This window comes from Pseudophryne corroboree, chromosome 6 (assembly GCF_028390025.1).
Source record: "Pseudophryne corroboree isolate aPseCor3 chromosome 6, aPseCor3.hap2, whole genome shotgun sequence".
Lineage (NCBI taxonomy): Eukaryota > Metazoa > Chordata > Amphibia > Anura > Myobatrachidae > Pseudophryne > Pseudophryne corroboree.
In genome coordinates, this window is record NC_086449.1 from 349263501 (window position 1) to 349286975 (window position 23475).

The 23475-nt window shown below is 48.8% G+C and overlaps 1 protein-coding gene across 5 annotated transcripts in view; it reads left to right on the top strand.

Moving 5' to 3' along the window:
• The window catches only part of IREB2 (iron responsive element binding protein 2), a 271408-nt gene that overhangs the window by 34883 nt on the left and 213050 nt on the right, over nucleotides 1-23475 (top strand). For 3 of the 5 annotated variants that reach the window (XM_063926562.1, XM_063926566.1, XM_063926563.1), the window contains exon 1: nucleotides 7175-7280. The exons of the other annotated variants lie outside the window; for them this stretch is intronic. In XM_063926562.1, the coding sequence (XP_063782632.1) occupies nucleotides 7224-7280 (57 nt within the window). In that variant the 5' untranslated portion in view covers nucleotides 7175-7223. Of the gene's footprint in view, nucleotides 1-7174; nucleotides 7281-23475 lie in introns of those variants that run through there. 5 annotated transcript variants of the gene reach the window in all.

Genomic DNA, 23475 nt, shown 5'->3' on the forward strand with positions numbered 1-23475 from the left:
GACCAAACCGTGAACGGTGCTCCTTTTCTCAAATTGTGACTCTGAAGCCACCAGTGAAGCGACTGACGAGTCTTTTCCGACAAGCGGATCAACTGTAATTCGAGACGTGGATCCGTCCGAGTCCAACAGCTGAGAATCTGAGCCTGAAGAGGTCGGGCATGAAATCTGGCGTATGGAACTGCCTCGAAGGAGGACACCATCTTGCCCAACACCTGCATGCATCTGAGGACCGACACTACCGGTAAGTGTAACAGGGTCCGGATTCTGGACTGTAGATCCTGAATCTTGTCCGTAGGAAGAAACACCTTCTGGCTGTTGGTATCGAATAAAAGTCCCAGAAAAAACATTTTCTGGGAAGGAAGTAAAGACGACTTTGGAAAGTTGATTATCCACCTGAACGACTGCAGAGTTTCTGTCGTTAGACGCAGGTTCTGAGTGAGAATTTCCGCTGACGGGGCCTTGACCAACAGATCGTCCAAGTATGGAGTGATGTTGACCCCTTGACAACGGAGAACCGCGACGACATGACCCATTACCTTTGTAAAAACTCGAGGAGCCGTAGAAAGACCAAAGGGAAGAGCCTGAAATTGAAAATGCCATGGCCCGACTGCAAATCTCAGAAGAGGCTGATGACCTATCCAAATCGGGACGTGTAAGTAGGCGTCTTTTATGTCTATTGAAGCCAAATATTCCTCTGGCTCCATGGCGGCGATAATTGAACGAATGGATTCCATCTTGAATTTTTGGGTTGAGAGATACGGGTTGAGGGCTTTTAGATTCAGAATGGGTCGGAACGAACCATCCGGCTTGTCCACGAGAAAAAGACCCGAGTAAAAACCCCCGACCCCTCTGAGGAGAGGGCACCGGAATGATTACTCCATTTTGTAAGAGGGTTGTTGTTGCCTGAAGAAGAGCTTGACGTCTGGAGGGATCGTCTGGGAGAGGTGTGACGAATAGTCGGAATGGGGCTGTCTCTTCGAGATCCAACATATATCCTCTGGATATGACCCCCATTACCCACCGATCTGGTTTCGACAGGAGCCACACTTCCCTGAACTGAAGTAACCGAGCCCCAACCCTCATCGATCCCTCCGGAAGACCTGAAGCGTTGGAACTGCTGGAAGAATTAACAAACTTATTTAAAGAATGGGTTAAATCAGTAAGACACTTGCCCATATTTTGGGCCCACAGAGGCTCCACCTGAGTTCGAGCAGATTCAGCCTCCGACCTAGATTGACGCAAATCTGAAATGGCATCCACCATGTTCTTGACCCATGGGGGCATAGACTGATCTGTGGAGCTTCCCTGCTGATCCGCCACTGATGCACCAGAGCACGAAGTACAGAGGGTACCCGCGTCAGCACTACCCTTAGCCAGCTTTGAGCCACACTGTGAACAGGAAAAATAAACTACTGAGGCCGTTTTGCCCTTTGTAGCCTTGTCCGGTTTACTGGTCATTCTTTATTCTAATTATGTTTAATATATAAAAGCAGTAAACCTGTACAAAAAAAACCCCTAGACAAGTGACCTAGCAGTTATCTCTAGTGTCTCCAGACGACTAACTGCTATTTCCCACTAGGGCTAGCCCACCATATACTTGCTGTTTAGATGTGTCTAAGAAAAAACCTGTCCTGGAACTAGTGCTTCGTGTGCGCTTGTACAGCGTCCCGCCCCGGAGCCTTCAGGAGCTGCCGAACAGTGTGCGCGTGGCAGAGCAAGGCGGGAAGCCGTCCCTGCACTGCTGACGTAACCGCCGCGGCTAGACTGAGTAGCTTCCGAAACCGGAAGTTCGGGCTCCCGCGCACCGCTACACACAGCGGTTGTCGCGGCAGCTCTGCACTGGCTCCAGGGAGTGTAAAACACTCTCCCGGACCTTCCGCAAGCCCCCTCCTAATCAGTCCCACTCACTGCGGGCGGGCGGGGGGTCGGAGGACGGGGAGAACCGATGCGACGGGTGTTGGTCGCTGACAGGCTGGGGGGTACAAAATAATAGAGGGAACAGCCCAATACTGTCAGTGACAGATTGTGGCTGATTACCTTATTTCTGCTGTCCTGAAGTGTATAAAGGCCCCAGTGACCAAAGTGTGGTGGCCTCCAGCAGCAGCTCAGAGTGGGATACTAAACCCACTCCAGTAGTACCTGTCACCTGTAAACAGGGACTAGGTACACTTAAGAATAACTCCGAAAAAAAAAAAACCTAAAGAGAAAGAAAAACTGTGTCTGTACTCCACAGGCACAAAATTAAAAACTGAGTGATGGCTGAGCAGGAAGGAGATGGGAGGGGTTAGAGGGGGGAGGAGACAGCTTTTGATAGATTCTGTGCCAAACTCCACTACCACACACCTCTAACCCACAAGTAACGGCGCAGCGTCCCCCAGATGGATGACAGAGAAAAGGGATTCAGAGCCTTTAAGTTCAAAATAGGCCGGACCGAGCCATCCGGCTTTGGCACCACTAACAAACTGTAGTAAAACCCCTGCTTTTTCTGGTGTGAGGGGACTGGAATCAACATTTTTTGCGGTCAAGAGTTTGTCAATAGCTTTCTGTAACACGTTCAGCCTGTCTACAGAATCTGGCAAACCTGTAGTGAAAAACCGTGTCGGCAGGTGAAGTTGGAAGTCTATTTTGTTACCATGAGTGATAAGGTCCCGGATCCTTGCATCCGGACAGGTTTCCATCCACACATCATAGAAATCTCATAGACAAGCTCCCACCCTGGGATCCCCAAGGTGGCACGAAAACCTGTCATGCACTGGGCTTGGAGGCAGGTTTATTATCCTGATGTGTGGATAGTGTTGCAGTTTTACTGCGACCTCTAGAACCTATTGAAACGGAGGCCCCACCTCTGGAACGGCCTCTGAATCTGGTAGGTGCACGAAAGGATCGAAAGGAAGGACCTGAGTAAGATCTAAGAGTGGCAGAGGGTGCTGAAGGGAGATAAGTGGGCTTAAATTCTGTTGCCTGGCAAATCTAGTTAGCTAGTTCAGGGCCAAACAGTACCTACCCTGCTAAAGGAAGAGCCTCTGCTGTTCTTTTTAATTCTGCATCAGCCTGCCACTTTCTAAACCACAGTGCTCTTTGTGCAGATATTGCCAAGGTGGAAGTCCTTGAGCCCTAGAGTACACACCTCCTAGGATGCCTCTGATGTGTTCTGCTCAGGGGATAAGATTCTCCACAAGGAGGCCCTCCTGCAATCTTGCAGATAACTGTTCTGCCCAGGCTTCAACCACCTTGTTGACCCAGCATCCTTCCATCACGGGACGCAGAATAACCCCTGCAGCCGTATAAACAAACTTAAGGGTGTTTTGCAATTTTCTATCCGACGGTTCCTTCAGAAATGTAGCCCCAGGGACTGGCAGTATGGTCTTTTTAGACAGTCGAGACACGGAGGGATCCACTGTAGCGGGAGTTTACCATAATTTCATATTTTCTGTAGGTAAAGGGTAAGAGAATATAAGCTTACAAAACAACTGGAATTTTTTATCCAGGTGTTTCCAAGCTGTGGCTGTGTGTGCATCTAGTTCCTGAGATACTGGAAATGTGGAAGCCAATCTTTGCTTCTTCCCAAAGAAAGACGGTCGTAAAGGCTCTTGACTTTCTTCCTCTAATTTTAACACCTGACTGACTGCTACGATAAGTGCCTCTATCCCCTGGGACACAGGGTCTGGCTGATCTGAGACCTGCTCCTCCTCTGATTGTGGGAATTCCCCTTCATCTAAAGGAGGAGGCGGCATGTCTTTAGAGCCTTCTTACAGCAGTACTGGTGGCAGGGGTCTCTTTGTAGAAACCTGGGGTGGTCCCCCTGATTTAAAGTCTTTGACGGGACCATGGCCTTAGTGAGCCCCTCCACTGATTTTGCCAGAGTCCGAGCCTAAGCAGGTTCATGGTCCGGCAAAAGAGCAGACTGGTGAAGTTCAGGTGACAGATGTGACATCACATCTGTGAGTTGTGTTGCCCATGTTGGAGACTCTGGTGCGTGTGATGAATTGTGAGCTTGTTGCTCTGACTCACAGGCATCACAAAACAGGGACAGACTGTCCCTGTGTAAACGTAGCAGCCCATTTTTTTACAAATTAAAGCTTTCTGTGACTCTTTAGAGCAGGGGTTGCCAACCAGTCAGTGGCAAAGAGCCCGAAAAGATCTGTAGTCAAGGGTAAGAGTCATATCATGCGCGCGCCCAAGGCGCGCAAGCAAAGATAGGGGCGTGGCATAGTTGTCACAAAGCCACACCCCATTTTTATGAGCACACCTTTCGGTTTGATGTTTGTAGGAGTATGACCTTGTATCATAACCCCATTTTTAGTCATGTTGTACAGTGCCACATACAAATAAAGCCCCTGTACAGTGCCACATACACATAAAAACTCCAAAAAATGGGTGCCTCCACAGTGCCAAATACATATATGCCCCCACAGTGCCAGATACATATATGTCCCCAGTGTCAGATACATATATTCCTCCACAGTTCCAGATACATATATTCCTCCACAGTGCCAGATACATATATGTCCCCATAGTGCCAGATATGCCCCCACTGCCAGATACACGTCCCCCCAGTGCCAGATATGCCCACAGTGCCAGATACACATTTCCCCCCAGTGCCAGATATGCCCCCAGTGCCAAATATGCCCCCACTGTCAGCTACATGTCTCCCTAGTGCCAGATATACCCCCACTGCCAGCAACACGCCTCCCCAGTGCCAGATATGCCCCCAGTACCAGATACACGTCCCCCCACTAAGTGCCAGATATGCCCCCAGTGCCAGAAACGTATGCCCCCAGTGCCAGATATGCCACCAGTGCCAGATACACGTCCCCCCACTGCCAGATATACCCCCAGTGTAAGATACACATGTCCCCACACTGCCACCCCCCCCCGCCTCCAAGTGCTGCTCACCGCCGCGCTGCTGCTCTGTTCAGTATGCTGCTTGTGAGGGGAGGAGAGAGCAGCGTGCGCCTCTCCTGCCCCTCAGTCTCCACTCTCTGGTGGCGTTGATTCTCTCTAACTAGGCGCCGGTCCGTGAGCCAATCAGAGTTCGCGGACCGGCAGCTAAGACTCCTGATTGGATGCCGGTCTGCGAGCTCTGACTGGCTCACGGGCCGGCACCGGGCACTGCAGACTAGGGCAGCGGGAGGCCCCACGGGAGCTTACGAGCCGCATGCGGCTCGAGAGCCGCGGGTTGGCCACCGATGCCTTAGAGGTTGTGTCCTTTCCAGCCATGGTAAATACACCGACATAACCACACAGCAGTAGTAACTGACAGTGACATTAAAAAAAAGACTGAGAGAAGAGAGAGATAAGGTAGGAGAGAGGGCAGTTAGGGAAGGAGTACTACACCAGCCCTAATGAGTGCTAATATGTAATGCAGTGGCGCTAGGCTTACAGTGAAAAATTACCTGTTTTGAAACCAGGACACTTGTGCTGTAAATGCTCTCCCACCAACCTAATAACCTCACTGTACCACTCACAAGTGCCTGGGGTAGGCTGTAATGAGTCTCAGCGAGGCACAGATGTGATCAGCGCAGTCAGCAGCAATGCAGCATGTGCTCAGTAAGATGTCTGCAAACATGTGCTCAGCAAGATGTCTGCAAAGCCAAGACTCCACCCCAGAGGCATAGGAAGCGCTGGGGCAGCTGGCAGCAAGGTTCAGACTCCGGAACTAAGCTCTGCCCCCTCCGCAATGGCACCCATTTTTTAAATTGAAAGACCATGCGCTGAAGATGCTGTGACCCTAAACTGCCAGTATCAATGTATCCTGTCATGTCCGCTACTCACCCGCTGCCTATGCTGGTTGGATGGCGGTGTGGCTATGGGGTGGACCCCAATGCATGGTGCACGCAGCGGCATCTGGTCTACCCCAGAGACGGTAGTCTCGGTAGTTGGAGGTCCTGGCGCAAGCCGCACGCAGCTGTGACAGAACCTCCCCGGCAGCTCCAACGGTGCAGACAGGCAGGAGGCAGTAGCAATTTTTGTGAATAAAAAAATCGACGGCAATGCCAACTAAAAATTGTACGATGCATCGTATGTGTATAAAACATGGTACGACGCATAATATGAGCTACACGTATTTGTGATCGCGGTCACTGTATGGAGAAAACAACACCAAAAAAAGTGCAAAAACTCATGTCGACCTAGTCAGTGCATATTGCATACCCTCCAACATGACCCAATCCATCAGGGACGGATCTAGACTTTTCTTTTAGGGGGGTGTTATTTATTCCTGACTCCTCCCCTACACTCATTACTCCTCCCACTTCCCATACCAACTGTCCATTAATGCTCTAAAGAGCATACATTGCCAGGCTGCACATGTGCTTCTTATGTAGCACACACAACCGGGCACATGTAACTAGTAACACACCGATTGGCGGCACACACTGCCCAAGGTGGGGGTGACGGCATGTTATGATGGCAGATGGGGCTAGGGCCCCAGGGACACGGAAGATGAAGAGGGATGTCGGTGCAGCCACACACCATCACCTGCCAGCAGCCCCCACCTCATGTAAGTGGGCGTGGCTATGACTGTTGGGGGGGGCGTTCGCCCATCCCCCCCCCCAGGATCCGGCCCTGCATTCCATTAAATACAAAATGCTCTGTTCCTAGTTTTTCTTGCCAGTGGCAGTTACAGAGGTGAGGCTGCAGCACAGTCCAAAATTCAAACAGGGGAGCTACACCAACTGCCAGTGAGTCCTGGACAGCAAAGTTTGCCTGTATTTGGGGCAGCAGTTGGTGTGACTCTCCTATTTGAATTTTGGACTGTACTGCAGCCCCACCTCTGGAGCCACCACTGGAAGAAAGTCCAGGAACAGAGCATTTTGTACCTAAAGGAATGGGTCATGTTGGAGGGTATGATATCGACCTAGAGTCCCTGTCAACCTAGAAACCATGTCGACCTACCTACTGTCGACCAATAGTGGTCGACCAAGACACTCAACCTCCTCAGTGCGGTGGACCTTGCATACCACACCCTTCAGACCTGCTCTGTGCCGCTGTAATGTAATGTCACCGCACTCTGAGTGACTGAGGAGTAGGACAGAATACAGGTATCACTCTGTACGTGAGCGACTGTGGCAGTGTGGCTGACACTGAACATGTCATTTTTGTAAATAAAGTTATTCATGTTGAATGGAAGCAACGACATTGTCTGCGGTGTTTTCAATAAAGTTGTTTAAAAAAAAATAGATTTGACGTCACTGTGTGATCCTGGCTCCGGCGGAGTCAACATGGCGGCTGCTGGTGCGGGAGGTGACGGGGGGAGCGAGGCAGGCTCCGGTGACTCGGTGAGACGTCCTTCCGTGATCACACCCGTGCATGCTTAGCCCCCTCGCCCTGCCCCAGTCCCGTCTTTAACGCTGTAGTCATTGTCACTGCCGATCATTTGGTTTCCTTACTCTTTCTCAGCACCCTCCCCCCCTTCCCTTATCTGTGTCCCCAGGTGTTTTGCTCCACTTCCCTGTTATACCTTCCATACTGTCACCCACTGCTGTGCATATCCCTCTGCAGCAGTATGCCACCTCATACTATTATGTATAAATGTAGTGAAGCCATAAATAAATATGCAGGCAGGTGAGGACTGTCTGAAAGCTTTCCTGGGTGTTGGGGGGAGGGGAGTCTTCTTGATTACAAACACCTCCAAAAATAGTTCACATAATTAAATTCTTACTCCTCAATATGAACTGGTGTATCTGCTGTAGTAATGCATACCAGGGACGTAATTTTGTATTTATTTTTTAATGTATTGCCTAGCATGGATTCAATTATTACTCACGTTACTGATCTATGCTTTGGAACATGGCTTTTAAATATATATATTAGAGAGAGCGCGTGAGCATTACATGTATTATTCATAATAATAATGTATGGTGGCTTTTCGGAAGGATCATTTGTGATGCATAATTACAGAATTACTGATGGCATCTCTATTTCATGGATTTATGGGAATTGGACAATTTGCTGACAAATTATATTTCTGCATGTCACAGTGGGTAAGCTAGGAGATATTTTTATAGTGATGCCATATTTTCGCAGTGTTTTACAATTGGGAGAAAACCCAGTAATAAAATAAGACTGGGTAATAATCAGAATTTTTGAATTTGGAAGAAGAATAAATGTGTGTATGAGTGTTTTCTATAGTTTGGTAATTGTACAGAATAGCCTTGTGAAATTAAGAAGTTTGTTCTGGAATTTGATGCACTTGCCTAAAGAGGTGAATACAGTATTAAGGTAACATTTGGCAACTAAGGGGGTCTATTAAATTAGTGACAGAATTTCCAGCAAGTTGGAAAAACGTCACTTTCCGACTTTTTCAGGTCGAATCTGGATTCCATCCATTCAATTCTAGTGCCGTTTCTCCGACTTGGTAGAAAACACGTGCATTGGCGGATTAGCTGCAGATCCACGTTTTTGACAAATTTGCAGGCATTTCCAACAGGTTTTTGGCCCGTTTTCGACATTGCCATTTCGACTTAAAAAAGGTTGGATCGGTAGTGTCGAAAACGGGCATAAAGCTGTCGGAAATGCCCGCAAATTGAATAGTGACGTGTTGGATCCTCTCCGTCAGAGAGGATCCGACCCTAATTGAATATACCCTTAAGAGTGAGTCTTGTATGAGTGGGGATTTCCACAGAGTGAGTGCAATATTGTTAACTGTAATTGTAGTACGTATGTTCTTGCAGGTTTGCTAATGGCTTTTATTTTAGGAGTATTTTATAGTGGATTTAATAAAATACTGGCTACTGATGTTGGTACTGACAGAGCAGGTCAGCAATAAAACAAAAGTTTTATAGGTAAATTATTGTGAGATGTGTGTAGTCTGGAAATGTTTTGTACAGTAAATGTCTGTAAAAGAATTGGGATGTAGACAGTCAATGATGACACCTAGGCAGTGTTCTTGAAGGGTAGGCTTGTGGCACTCCCTCTTATCAGAAATGAGTCAGGTACACTTTAGAGAACACTGAGGAACTGATTCTGGGTCGCACACAATGCCGATGTTCACATAAAGGGTTGATGGGTTTTCAACTGTGCATTCATCTAAAGCTGGATACATGTTGGAGCGATGCCGCTCCAAAACGCCATTTTGGAGCAACCTATTGCTAACATCGCTCAGTGTGTACGCCCTCGCGGTCACATGCAACAGATGGTAGATTTCATGTGCTGCACATCAAACCAAGCGTCCGTCGCTAGCGTTCTGTGTTATGTTAATGAAGGATGGAACATGGGGGGGTGATTCAGACCTGATCGTAGATCAGCTGCCCTGACATGCGGGGGTATGCCCAGCACAGGGCTAGTCCACCCCGCATGTCTGGCCCTACCCCGTCGTACAAGTACAAAAGCATCGCACAGCGGCGATGCTTTTGTACTGTAGGAGTAGCTCCCAGCCAGTGCAGCTCCTGCACGTGCTGGCAAGGAGCTACTCGTCACTGGCCGCCACGCAGCCGCCGCGGCCCGCCTCCCTCCCCAATGGTCCTGCCATGCCTGCGTTGCCCGGACCGCACCCAGTAAACGACAGCAAAAAACCCACCAGCCCGCCCCCTCCCGCCCAGCGACTGCCTCTGTCAATCAGGCAGAGATGATCGCAGGGCTAAGACAGCCGTCTGCCATGCGCCAGTGCACTGCGGCGCCGGCACATGCGCACTTCAGACCTGATCGCTGCTCTGCGAACACGCACAGGTCTGAATTAGCCCCATGGGTGTTCCATCCTTCATTAAAGTCGCCCCAGTGTGTAGGTGCAATTTGGGCGGACAGGAATTCGTTCCTATGTCATAACGAATCCCAGTCACGCCTGTGTGTACCCAGCTTAAGTCACTAAAAACTTGCACAGTGCATGTGTCCCACGGTGTGTTTACACATGTGCAGTTGAGCTCTAGACACATGGTCTCGGAAGTGTCTCGTGGAGTGGCTGTTTAGATACACAGAGACGTATGATCTTGTGTGTGAGTTACGAGAGTGTTGCGGACAAGTCGCTGAACTAGTTGCAAACATGGACTTGTAATCACTCACATTTCATGTCATACTCTGATGGAAATGGTATTTCAGTGTCCAAAGACGTTCAAAGTGGGGTCTTAGTTCTTGCACATGCAGACGCACAGATGTATACCAGAGAAAGGCAAACTATGTACACACAGACACGACAGAGACAGTTTGAGAAGTAGGGGGAAAACCATGATATTAAAGCAATTGGAGAAGAAGAGTGATTAACAATGTCAAATGCTGGAGATAGGTCCATGAGACTTAAGGTGGGTACACACTAGTAGATATATCTGCAGATCAATTGATCTGCAGATATATCTATGGACGGATCGGGCAGTGTGTTAAGCATACACACTGCCCGATCCGTCGGGGACTGGCGTCATGAACTGGGCGGGCGTGTACACACGCCCGCCCAGTTCAGCTGTCAATCACCGCCGGCCGCCGCAGCATGTGTACGGTACACACACAGCGACGCGCCAATATATCGGTAGATATACGTCTGTGAACGACGGAGTTCACAGACGTATCGGCCGTACACACTGGCCGACGCTCCCGCGATATATCGGCCGTTCAAGAGAACGGCCGATATATTGACCAGTGTGTACGGGCCTTAAGAAGTGATTAATGACGTCAGTGCATCTCTTGCGCAGTGTTGGTAGAAAAACCTGACTAAAGTGGGTCCTATGCGTTGTGTGGGGAAAGGTAGCATGTGTGCTGAGTGTAGGGAAACCTTTCAAGAAACTTGAAGGTGTATGGAATTTAAGAGAAGGGACATTAGTATTTAAGGGAGTTTAAGCAAATTTTTTTTTTTCCCCCCAGAATAGTTTTTACTGTAGTGGTGCTCACTAGTAACTTGTCAAGAGCTGCTAATGAAATACATCAGTTTTATAGAATAAACTAGAATACCATTCTCATAACTTTATATATCAAACACAAATGTAATTAAAATAACTGATTTGATCTAAACCACAGGTTCTCAAACTCGGTCCTCAGGACCAAACACGGTTCATGTTTTGCAGGTCACCTGTAGATTTTTAAAATGTGACAGTTGATGATACACAGTACAGCTGCTGGGCGACATGGAAAACGTGAACCATGTGGGGTCCTGAGGACCGAGTTTGAGAACCACTGATCTAAACTAGAGATGAGCGGGTTCGGTTTTACTCGGATTTACCGGAATCTCCTTATTGGCTATCAGACGTCACGTGTTTTGGTTAACCAATAAGATAAATCCAGAAAATAAGAAATGGCGATAATTCTGGCGTAAAGAACAGAGTAAATCCGAACCCGCTCATCTCTAATCTAAACACGTACATTTATTCAAAAACACATTTAATACTACACACACATACACACTTATACCCCTTTCACATCGCAAAAATTTAGCATATTGCCGGGTTGACACGGGTCAGTGTGTGATGTGAAAGGGGCCTTGGAGAATTCTCGGGTTGAATACCGGGTCAGTGGCAGCGGAAATGAATTTCCTGGTTGATGCGACCCGGGACCCGTTTACTACACAGGGAGAGGCGTCGTGGTGATGAGCTCATATCACAGCGCCGCCTCCACCCCCGCTGCCGGCTCCACACCCCTCCGCTATGGCAACCGACCCGACATATTGCCGGGTCGGGAAGCCAGCAGAGAGGCTTACCTTCATGTGGTGCTTCAGAAACACTCTTACATCTTGCTTTCATCCTGATTACAAACCGCGCCCATTCACATTCTGCTCTGTTTGACGATTTGGGGTCAGTTCGATTCAGTGAGAGTTTGTCTTCAAATTCCTGACTTTGCAAACTCCCGTGCATCATGGGAATTCGATTGTCAGGAATGTGTTTTTTAGTCTACAACTTAATTCAGGGAGGGATATTGTAATTAGTCTGACTTAAATAGCATGTCGGGGAGTTTGCAAACTTCCGGGAATTTGATTGCCAGGAATGTGTTTTGTTTTTGTTTTTTTGTTTTTTTTAGTCTGCAATTCAATTCAGGGCAGGATATTGTAATTAGTCTGACTTAAATATGCATGTCGGGGAAGGGACAGGAAGGTTACTTATTTGTACTCCCAGGAATGCAATGTTATATAAGCCAAGACTTGGGAGAAGAAGGCACAACCATTTTGGTACTTACCTGAAAGGAATGGTAGCAGCATTGATAGTTGAACCCAGGTATTTAAAGGTATCCACTTGTTCATCTAGGTTTAGCCTCACGTGTCATTCCAGTAAAAATGTACTTGTGTTTTTCCACATTTCGTTGTAAGCCAAGCTTTGCTGCATTTCTGTAGATCCGGTTAGGATGTTTTGGGCACTCTGCATGTTTTCGGCTAGGAAGACTATGGGGTATATGCAATAGCGGGCGAATTGGCAAAAAAGGCGAATTCCGGGCCGTTTTCGCCTCCAAAAATCAATTCGCCTATGCAGTGCAGTCATTTTTCGCAAAAAAACGGCCCGTCAAAATTCGCCTTTTCTCAATTCGCCTTTTTCCGAATTCGCCTTTTCTGCAATGGTACAGATGCTGCAATTCGCCTCCAGCATATTCAATTCAAGTTTGGAAATTCGCCTGCAGTGTTTTTTGACAGCAAATTCGCGATTTTCACTCCGCCACACTTTGGAGGGTGAAAACAATTAAAAAAATTTTAAACATGGTTTTTTTTGTGTTTTTTTTTTTGGGAATAGCAGATCTATTTATATTAGAAGGGATTAGGTTTTTTTTTTTTTTTTGGGGGAGGCACAAATATTATTTTTATATTTTTTAAAATATTATTTTTTTTTTTTTTTTTTTTTTATTGCTGGAACGGTAAAATCAGAAAAAAAAATGGCGTGGGGTCCCCCCTCCAAAGCATAACCAGCCTCGGGCTCATTGAGCTGGTCCTGGTTCTAAAAATGCGGGGAAAAAATTGACAGGGGATCCCCCGTATTTTTAAAACCAGCACCGGGCTCTGCGCCTGGTGCTGGTGCCAAAAATACGGGGGACAAAAAGAGTAGGGGTCCCCCGTATTTTTAACACCAGCATCGGGCTCCACTAGCTGGACAGATAATGCCACAGCCGGGGGTCACTTTTATGCCGTGCCCTGCGGCCGTGGCATCAAATATCCAACTAGTCACCCCTGGCCGGGGTACCCTGGGGGAGTGGGGACCCCTTCAATCAAGGGGTCCCCCCCCCCCAGCCACCCAAGGGCCAGGGGTGAAGCCCGAGGCTGTCCCCCCCCCATCCAATGGGCTGCGGATGGGGGGGCTGATAGCCTTTGTGTTCAAAAAAAAAGATATTGTTTTTTCCATTAGTACTACAAGTCCCAGCAAGCCTCCCCTGCAAGCTGGTACTTGGAGAACCACAAGTACCAGCATGCGGGTGAAAAACGGGCCCGCTGGTACCTGTAGTTCTAATGGAAAAAAAATACCCAAATAAAAACAGGACACAGACACCGTCGACAGTAAAACTTTATTACACACTGCCGACACACACATACTTACCTATGTTCACACGCCGACATCGGTCCTCTTCTCCCTGTAGAATCCACGGATACCTGAAAAGCAAAGTTCAATATACTCACCTTAACCAGGGTCCAGAGATAAATCCACGTACTTGGCAAAAAAATAAAACGCATTTACCCGCACCAAAAACGGACTGAAAGGGGTCCCATGCTGACACATGGGACACCTTTCCACGAATAAGACCTGTCAGTGAAAGCTGTCACTGACAGGTCTCTAAGCCAATCAGGAAGCGCAACTTCGTTGCTCTCACCTGATTGGCTGATCGCTGTGACAGCGCATCGCACAGCTCCCTCCATTATATTCAATGGTGGGAACTTAGCGGCTAGCGGTGAGGTCACCCGCCGGTCAGCGGCTGACCGGCGGGTGACCCCACCGCTAGCCGCTAAGTTCCCACCATTGAAAGTAATGGAGCGGCTTTGCGAGGCGCTGTCAGAGTACAGACGGCGTCCAGCCAATCAGGTGAGCGCCACGGCAGTAGCGCTTCCTGATTGGCTGAAGGGACATCAGTGACAGGAGTCACGTGATGTCCCGGCATTCGGGGAAAGGATTCTAATGTGAAAACATTGGACCCCTTTCATTAGTCCGGTGGAGCGGGTGTTCGGTTTGTTTTTTTACAAAGTACGTGGATTTACCTCTGGACCTCTGGACGCTGGAAGGTGAGTATAATTTTTTGACAGGTACCCTCGGATCGTCGGAGATCGTTGCAGTCGGCGTGTCAACATAGGTAAGTATGTGTGTGTCGGTGTATGAAATAAAGTTTTACTATCAAGGTGTGTGTGTCCTGTTTTTATTTGGGTATTTTTTCCCCAGTAGTACTACAGGTACCAGCGGGCCCGTTTTTCACCCGCATGCTGGTACTTGTGGTTCTCCAAGTACCAGCTTGCGGGGGAGGCTTGCTGGGACTTGTAGTACTAATGGAAAAAACAATATCTTTTTTTTTATCACAAAGGCTATCAGCCCCCCCATCCGCAGCCCATTGGATGGGGGGGGACAGCCTCGGGCTTCACCCCTGGCCCTTGGGTGGCTGGGGGGGGGGACCCCTTGATTGAAGGGGTCCCCACTCCCCCAGGGTACCCCGGCCAGGGGTGACTAGTTGGATATTTGATGCCACGGCCGCAGGGCACGGCATAAAAGTGACCCCCGGCTGTGGCATTATCTGTCCAGCTAGTGGAGCCCGATGCTGGTGTTAAAAATACGGGGGACCCCTACTCGTTTTGTCCCCCGTATTTTTGGCACCAGCATCAGGCGCAGAGCCCGGTGCTGGTTTTAAAAATACGGGGGATCCCTGCCCGATTTTTCCCCTGCATTTTTAGAACCAGGACCAGCTCGATGAGCCCGAGGCTGGTTATGCTTTGGAGGGGGGACCCCACGCCATTTTTTTTTCGGGTTTTTCCCCGTTTTTTCCCGTTTTTAAAAATCGCGGCAAAATCCGCCAAATCGGCCGATTTTCGCCCGCGACTCTGGCGAATCCGTTTTTCATTGCATATGGTGAATTCCGGAAGCCACCTTCCGGAATTCACCTGGCGAATTTGGTCGAATTGAAAAAACGGCGATAATTGCCGCGATTTCGCCCGCTATTGCATATACCCCTATATCATCAGCGTAGACTAGATCTGTGAAGGCTGTATGTTTGTGGTATGTATTTTATTTAGAAAAGATTTCTGAGATTCCAGTCCATAGCTATGTTGAAGAGCATGGCCGATACTATACAACCCTTGCTTGATGCCAGTGGAGATTGTGGAAGGTTGAGACATTTGGGCCAAATATTTAATTTGTTTTATCCGTTGTTGTAGCAAGCTTGAAGCACCCACTAATATAGCTTCACCTCACAGTAAAACAGTTCACTAGTTTGTATGCTGTTACAGTTTTAGACTGCATTGGCCTTATGGGCCCTACACACTGGAAGATAACACTGGACGATATGAACGTTCTCGTTCATTAATGAACGAGGACTCATTCATATTGTTCAGTGTGTAGGCACCAACGATAAACGATGTGCGGCCCTGCGCTTGTTCAGCATTGGTGCCCGTCGCTTATGCATGCAGGTCAATAAGGACAATCTCGTCCATATTAGCATGCAGTGCTATGGAGCCGCGTGTTGGGGGGAGTGAAGAAAGTCCCTCGCCCGCCGGCCGTATTGGCCGTCGGGCACCTCGGCGGAACATTGCCGAATGTGTAGGGCCCCTTACTCTTATCAGGTCCCAACTCACAATGATGCATCTCAAATCTACAATGCTGTACTATCTATATACTCATTATGGCCGATTATATTCTGGGCAATGTACAGTTATTTCTCCCAACTTAGAATATTCGCGGTTGTTCAATAGCCTTGCTGGACTTGTTTTATTCCTAATTCAATTCTGGGCATGATATGTAAAATAGGTCGCCCTATAATTGATTCCCAGGAAGGGAAAGGCGGAGATTAGCCTTCCCGCTCTTCTTTTCCTCCCGGGAAGAAGCTGTGGCCATTAGCAAAATAAAGCGTCTCCCCGGACACTCAGCCTGTTACTATGCACAGTGCCTGCAGCTCCGCATCCCCCAGCAGCGGCTGTGGGTACACTCACGCTTTTACCACTGGGCAAGGAGGCTGCTGCTGGTCGGGTTGCCCAAGCAAGCTATGGTTCACAGAACAACAGTCCCCTTTGCAGCCCCCTATCAGGTCCGCTGGTGCTGCAGCCCCCCAAAAGGTCTGCTGGTGATGGTTGTGGGAGGAAAATTGATGGGTGGGGAGGAGAAAGGATGGATGTGAGTGGGGGTTGTCAGGGAGGAGAAGGGGTGGATGTGCGTGGGGTAGTGTACTGTGTGGGTGGTACAGGGTGCAGGGTAACGGTGGTAGTGTGTGCGGGGAGCGTGGTGCAGGGCAACAGTTGTAGTGTTTGTGTAGATGGGGGTGCAGGGTAGCAGCGTTAGTGTAGTGTGTGGGAAGGAGGGTGTAGAGTAGCGGCAGTGGTAGTTTACTGCACAGTGAATGAGGGTAGGGTGCAGGATAGCGGTGGTAGTATGCAGGGGAGGGTGTGCACAGTGAGAAGTAGTGTATTAGTGGAGAGGGTGCATGGTAGCTGCTGTAGTGTTTGCGGGGAGGGGGATGCAGGGTGAGAGGTAGTGTACTGTGTGTTGGGAGGGGAGTGTTGGTTTAGACGTAGACATACGCAGGTCAAACGTGGATATTTCACTATGCAAATGGCTGTACACCCAACTCCAAATTACTTCCAAAGTTCCAAAAATACTGACATGCAGTGCATTTGTCCATGCATATGTGTTTGCACTTTTCACTTTGGGAATTGCCCCTGTGCAAGTGTCTAATGTTCTCATATAGTAAATACTCGGGGGTCTCTGTGCACTAAGAGTAGGGTACTAATATGGTAGCGTGAGCTGCTGATCAACCTATTGCCCATCCTAGTGTACTGGGTGTGGGGAGGGGGGTGCAGGGCACTGGCTGTAATATAGTGTTTTGGAGGATGGGGGTACAGGGTAGTGGTGTGCGGGGAGGGGGGTGCAGTGCAGGTAGTGATGGTAGTATGCAGGGTAGGGAGGGAGTGATGTATTGGATTAGAGGTAGTGTACTGTAGCTGGGGAAGGGAGTAGAGATTAGCAGCAGTACTGTAGTGTGTGCAAGGTGAGCGGTGCAGAAGTAGTGTATTTTTTTTTTCTCTGACGTCCTAGTGGATGCTGGGAACTCCGTAAGGACCATGGGGAATAGACGGGCTCCGCAGGAGACTGGGCACTCTAAAAGAAAGATTAGGTACTATCTGGTGTGCACTGGCTCCTCCCTCTATGCCCCTCCTCCAGACCTCAGTTAGAATCTGTGCCCGGCCAGAGCTGGATGCACCTAGTGGGCTCTCCTGAGCTTGCTAGAAAAGAAAGTATTTGTTAGGTTTTTTATTTTCAGTGAGATCTGCTGGCAACAGAACTCACTGCTACGTGGGACTGAGGGGAGAGAAGCAAGCCTACCTGCTTGCAGCTAGCTTGTGCTTCTTAGGCTACTGGACACCATTAGCTCCAGAGGGTTCGAACACAGGGCCTGACCTCGATCGTCCGGAGCCGCGCCGCCGTCCCCCTTGCAGAGCCAGAAGAAGAACGATGAAATCGGCGGCAGAAGACTCCTGTCTTCATTAAGGTAGCGCACAGCACTGCAGCTGTGCGCCATTGCTCCCACAGCACACCACACACTCCGGTCACTGTAGGGTGCAGGGCGCTGGGGGGGGGCGCCCTGGGCAGCAATTATATTACCTTTTGGCAAAAAATACACATAATACAGTCAGTTAACTGTATATGTGTAAAAACCCCCGCCATTAAGTTACAGAAAACGTGGGACAGAAGCCTGCCGCTGAGGGGGCGGGGCCTTCTTCCTCAGCACACCAGCGCCATTTTCCCTTCACAGCTCCGCTGGAAGCACGCTCCCCAGGCTCTCCCCTGCAGTATCCAGGTACAAGACGGGTTAAAAAGAGGGGGGGGCCACATAAATTTAGGCGCAAATCGATACAAACAAGCAGCTATTGGGAAAATCACTTATTAGCAGTGGAAATCCCTGTGTTATATAGCGCTGTGGTGTGTGCTGGCATACTTTCTCTGTCTCCCCAAAGGACTTTGTGGGGTCCTGTCCTCAGTCTGAGCATTCCCTGTGTGTGTGCGCGGTGTGTCGGTACGGCTGTGTCGACATGTTTGATGAGGAGGGTTACGTGGAGGCGGAGCAGGGGCAGATACATGTGGTGTCGCCCCCGACGGGGCCGACACCTGATTGGATGGATATGTGGAAGGTCTTAACCGACAGTGTCAACTCCTTACATAAAAGGTTCGATGACGCAGCAGCCTTGGGACAGCCAGGGTCTCAGCCCGCGCCTGCCCAGGCGACTCAGAAGCCGTCAGGGGCTCATAAACGGCCGCTAGCTCTGATGGTAGACACAGATGTCGACACGGAGTCTGACTCCAGTGTAGATGAGGATGAGACAAATGTACAGTCTACAAAAGCCATCCGATGCATGATTACTGCAATGAAAGATGTATTACACATTTCTGATATTAACCCGGTTACCACCAAAAGGGGTATTATGTTTGGGGAGAAAAAGCAGCCAGTGACTTTTCCCCCATCTGATGAATTAAATGATTTGTGTGAAGAAGCGTGGAGTTCCCCTGATAAGAAACTTGTGATTTCTAAGAGGTTACTGATGGCATACCCTTTCCCGCCAACGGATAGGTTACGTTGGGAAACATCCCCTAGGGTGGACAAGGCGCTAACACGCTTATCTAAAAGGGTGGCACTGCTGTCTCAGGATACGGCCGCCCTAAAGGATCCTGCGGATAGAAAGCAGGAAGCTATCCTGAAGTCTGTGTACACACACTCTGGTACTCTACTGAGACCTGCTATTGCTTCAGCCTGGATGTGTAGTGCTGCAGCAGCATGGACTGATACCCTGTCAGACAACATTGATTCCCTCGACAGGGATACTATTTTGCTAACCATCGAACATATAAAAGACGTTGTCTTATATATGCGGGATGCACAGAGGGACATTTGCCTGCTGGCATCTAGAATTAATGCAATGTCCATTTCTGCCAGGAGAGTATTATGGACTCGGCAGTGGACAGGTGATGCTGATTCTAAAAAACACATGGAGGTTTTGCCTTATAAGGGTGAGGAATTATATGGGGACGGTCTCTCGGACCTCGTGTCCACAGCAACTGCTGGGAAGTCGACTTTTTTACCTCAGGTTCCCTCACAGCCTAAGAAAGCACTGTATTATCAAATGCAGTCCTTTCGGCCTCAGAAAGGCAAGCGGGTCAGAGGAGCATCCTTTCTGGCCAGAGGCAAGGGTAGAGGAAAGAAGCTGCACCAGGCAGCCAGTTCCCAGGAACAAAAATCCTCCCCTGCTTCCACTAAGTCCACCGCATGACGTTGGGGCTCCACAGGCGGAGCCAGGTGCGGTGGGGGCGCGTCTCCGAAACTTCAGCAACCAGTGGGTTCGCTCACAAGTGGATCTCTGGGCTGTACAAATTGTATCTCAGGGATACAAGCTGGAGTTCGAGGCGACTCCCCCTCGCCGTTACCTCAAATCAGCCTTGCCAGCTGCTCCCAGGGAAAGGGAGGTAGTACTGGCGGCAATTCACAAGCTGTACCTCCAGCAGGTGATAATCAAGGTCCCCCTCCTTCAACAGGGCAGGGGTTACTATTCCACAATGTTTGTGGTACCGAAACCGGACGGTTCGGTGAGACCCATCCTGAATTTAAAATCCTTGAACACTTATATAAAGAAGTTCAAGTTCAAAATGGAATCGCTCAGGGCGGTTATTGCAAGCCTGGAAGAGGGGGATTTTATGGTGTCGCTGGACATCAAGGATGCTTACTTGCATGTCCCCATTTACCCACCTCACCAGGAGTACCTCAGGTTTGTGGTACAGAACTGTCATTACCAATTCCAGACGTTGCCGTTTGGTCTCTCCACGGCTCCGAGAATATTTACCAAGGTAATGGCCGAAATGATGATACTCCTTCGAAGAAAGGGAGTTATAATTATCCCGTACTTGGACGATCTCCTCATAAAGGCGAGGTCCAAAGAGCAGTTGTTGGTCAGCGTAGCACTCTCTCAGGAAGTGTTGCAACAGCACGGCTGGATTCTGAATATACCAAAGTCGCAGCTGATTCCTACGACGCGTCTGCTTTTCCTGGGAATGATTCTGGACACAGAACAGAAGAAGGGGTTTCTCCCAGAGGAGAAGGCCCAGGAATTGTCATCTCTGGTCAGGGACCTCCTGAAACCAAAACAGGTGTCGGTGCATCACTGCACGCGAGTCCTGGGAAAGATGGTGGCTTCTTACGAAGCAATTCCCTTTGGCAGGTTCCATGCAAGGATCTTTCAGTGGGATATGTTGGACAAATGGTCCGGATCGCATCTTCAGATGCATCGGTTGATCACCCTGTCCCCAAGGGCCAGGGGGTGTCTCTGCTGTGGTGGCTGCAGAGTGCTCATCTTCTCGAGGGACGCAGGTTCGGCATACAGGACTGGGTCCTGGTGACCACGGATGCAAGCCTCCGAGGATGGGGGGCAGTCACTCAGGGAAGAAACTTCCAAGGACAGTGGTCAAGTCTGGAGACTTCTCTACACATAAATATATTGGAACTAAGGGCCATCTACAACGCCCTGAGTCAAGCAGAGCCCCTGCTTCAAAACCAATCAGTACTGATTCAGTCAGACAACATCACGGCGGTCGCCCATGTAAACCGCCAGGGCGGCACAAGAAGCAGGATGGCAATGGCAGAAGCCACAAGGATTCTTTGATGGGCGGAGAATCACGTGCTAGCACTGTCAGCAGTGTTCATTCTGGGAGTGGACAACTGGGAAGCAGACTTCCTCAGCAGGCACGACCTCCACCCGGGAGAGTGGGGACTTCATTAAGAAGTCTTCACACAGATTGTAAATCGTTGGGAACTGCCACAGGTGGACATGATGGCGTCCCGCCTCAACAAAAAGCTAAAAAAATATTGCGCAAGGTCACGGGACCCTCAGGCGATAGCTGTGGACGCACTAGTGACACCGTGGGTGTACCAGTCGGTTTATGTGTTCCCTCCTCTTCCTCTCATACCCAAGGTACTGAGGATAGTAAGAAAGAGAGGAGTAAGAACTATACTCATCGTTCCGGATTGGCCAAGAAGAACTTGGTACCCAGAACTACAAGAAATGATCTCAGAGGACCATGGCCTCTGCCTCTCAGACAGGACCTGTTACAGCAGGGGCCCTGTCTGTTCCAAGACTTACCACGGCTGCGTTTGACGGCATGGCGGTTGAACGCCGGATCCTAACGGAAAAGGGCATTCCGGATGAAGTGATTCCTACGCTGATAAAAGCTAGGAAGGATGTGACAGCAAAGCATTATCACCGCATATGGCGGAAATATGTTGCTTGGTGTGAGGCCAGGAAGGCCCCAACAGAGGAATTCCAGCTGGGTCGATTTCTGCACTTACTACAGTCAGGGGTGACTATGGGCCTAAAATTGGGGTCCATAAAGGTCCAGATTTCGGCCCTATCTATTTTCTTTCAAAAAGAACTGGCTTCACTGCCTTAAGTTCAGACGTTTGTTAAGGGAGTGCTGCATATTCAGCCCCCTTTTGTGCCTCCCAGCGGCACCTTGGGATCTTAATGTTGTGTTGGATTTCCTGAAATCACACTGGTTTGAGCCACTTAAGACCGTGGAGCTAAAGTATCTCACATGGAAGGTGGTCATGCTGTTGGCCTTCACTTCAGCTAGGCGTGTGTCAGAATTGGCGGCTTTGTCATGTAAAAGCCCATATCTGATCTTTCATATGGACAGGGCAGAGTTGAGGACTCGTCCCCAATTTCTCCCTAAGGTGGTATCAGCGTTTCATTTGAACCAGCCTATTGTGGTGCCTGCGGCTACTCGGGACTTGGAGGACTCCAGGTTACTTGATGTAGTCAGGGCTTTGAAAATCTATGTAGCCAGGACGGCTGGAGTCAGGAAAACTGACTCGCTGTTTATCCTGCATGCACCCAACAAGCTGGGTGCTCCGGCTTCAAAGCAAACTATTGCGCGCTGGATCTGTAACACGATTCAGCAAGCTCATTCTGCGGCAGGGTTACCGCATCCTAAATCAGTAAAAGCCCATTCCACAAGGAAGGTGGGCTCTTCTTGGGCAGCTGCCCGAGGGGTCTCGGCTTTACAGCTTTGCCGAGCTGCTACTTGGTCGGGTTCAAACACATTTGCTAAGTTCTACAAGTTTGATACCCTGGCTGAGGAGGACCTTGCCTTTGCTCATTCGGTGCTGCAGAGTCATCCGCACTCTCCCGAGCCGTTTGGGAGCTTTGGTATAATCCCCATGGTCCTTTCAGGAACCCCAGCATCCACTAGGACGTCAGAGAAAATAAGAATTTATTCACCGGTAATTCTATTTCTCGTAGTCCGTAGTGGATGCTGGGCGCCCGTCCCAAGTGCGGACTCTCTGCAATACATGTATATAGTTAATGCTTAACTAAAGGGTTATTGTTATGAGCCATCTGTTACTGAGGCTCAGTTGTTGTTCATACTGTTAACTGGGTATGGTTATCACAAGTTGTACAGTGTGATTGGTGTGGCTGGTATGAGTCTTACCCTGGATTCCAAATCCTTTCCTTGTTGTGTCAGCTCTTCCGGGCACAGTTTCCTTACTGAGGTCTGGAGGAGGGGCATAGAAGGAGGAGCCAGTGCACACCAGATGGTACCTAATCTTTCTTTTAGAGTGCCCAGTCTCCTGCGGAGCCCGTCTATTCCCCATGGTCCTTACGGAGTTCCCAGCATCCACTACGGACTACGAGAAATAGAATTACCCATGAGTAAATTCTTATTTTTTTTTTTTAGAGTCACGGCATCTTTGAGTAGCAGAATTTTTTTCACGACACTGCAAGTATAAAAAAAATCTTATTTAAAAATTAAAAAAATAATATTAAGTTAAGTAAATTGTTTTTTGAATAGTGCCGGTAGGGAGCACCTGCAGCGAATCAATTTAGCGCACCATAAATCGGAGAATGCCGGTTCTCGCAACTTAAACCTGCTGTTTTGTCGGGAGGTCCAGCATTCTCTGACATAACAACCCGTTGCGATGATGTTTGCACCTCGCTGTGGCGCAAAATAGCATTGCTGTCCTAGTTGTGTAATCATATACTATATGATAAGATTTGATCCGCATATTCTTCAAACTCGTCAGGATCCTCCCTCTTCAGATGAAATCCTCTACTGCAGCAAAATATGTTAGTTGAAGCAACTGAGAAGGGGGAGGGACAAACCACTTGTTAAACTAACCAGTGGGAATATAAACATGTTGGTTTGAAAAATTAGAACCTATTTACAGCCTTTCTAATAGTTTGGCATTAAATTGAAAACAAAAATTTGTAAACTCTCACCCCTTTGTGGATGAGAGAAAAAAAATGGAGAGATTTAGAATAAAATTGTCAGGAATTAGAACTCTCACCACAACTGATATTTAATTGAATTGGTCTGGCCCTTATAAACTATAGAGAAAACAGTTGTCAGGAATTGT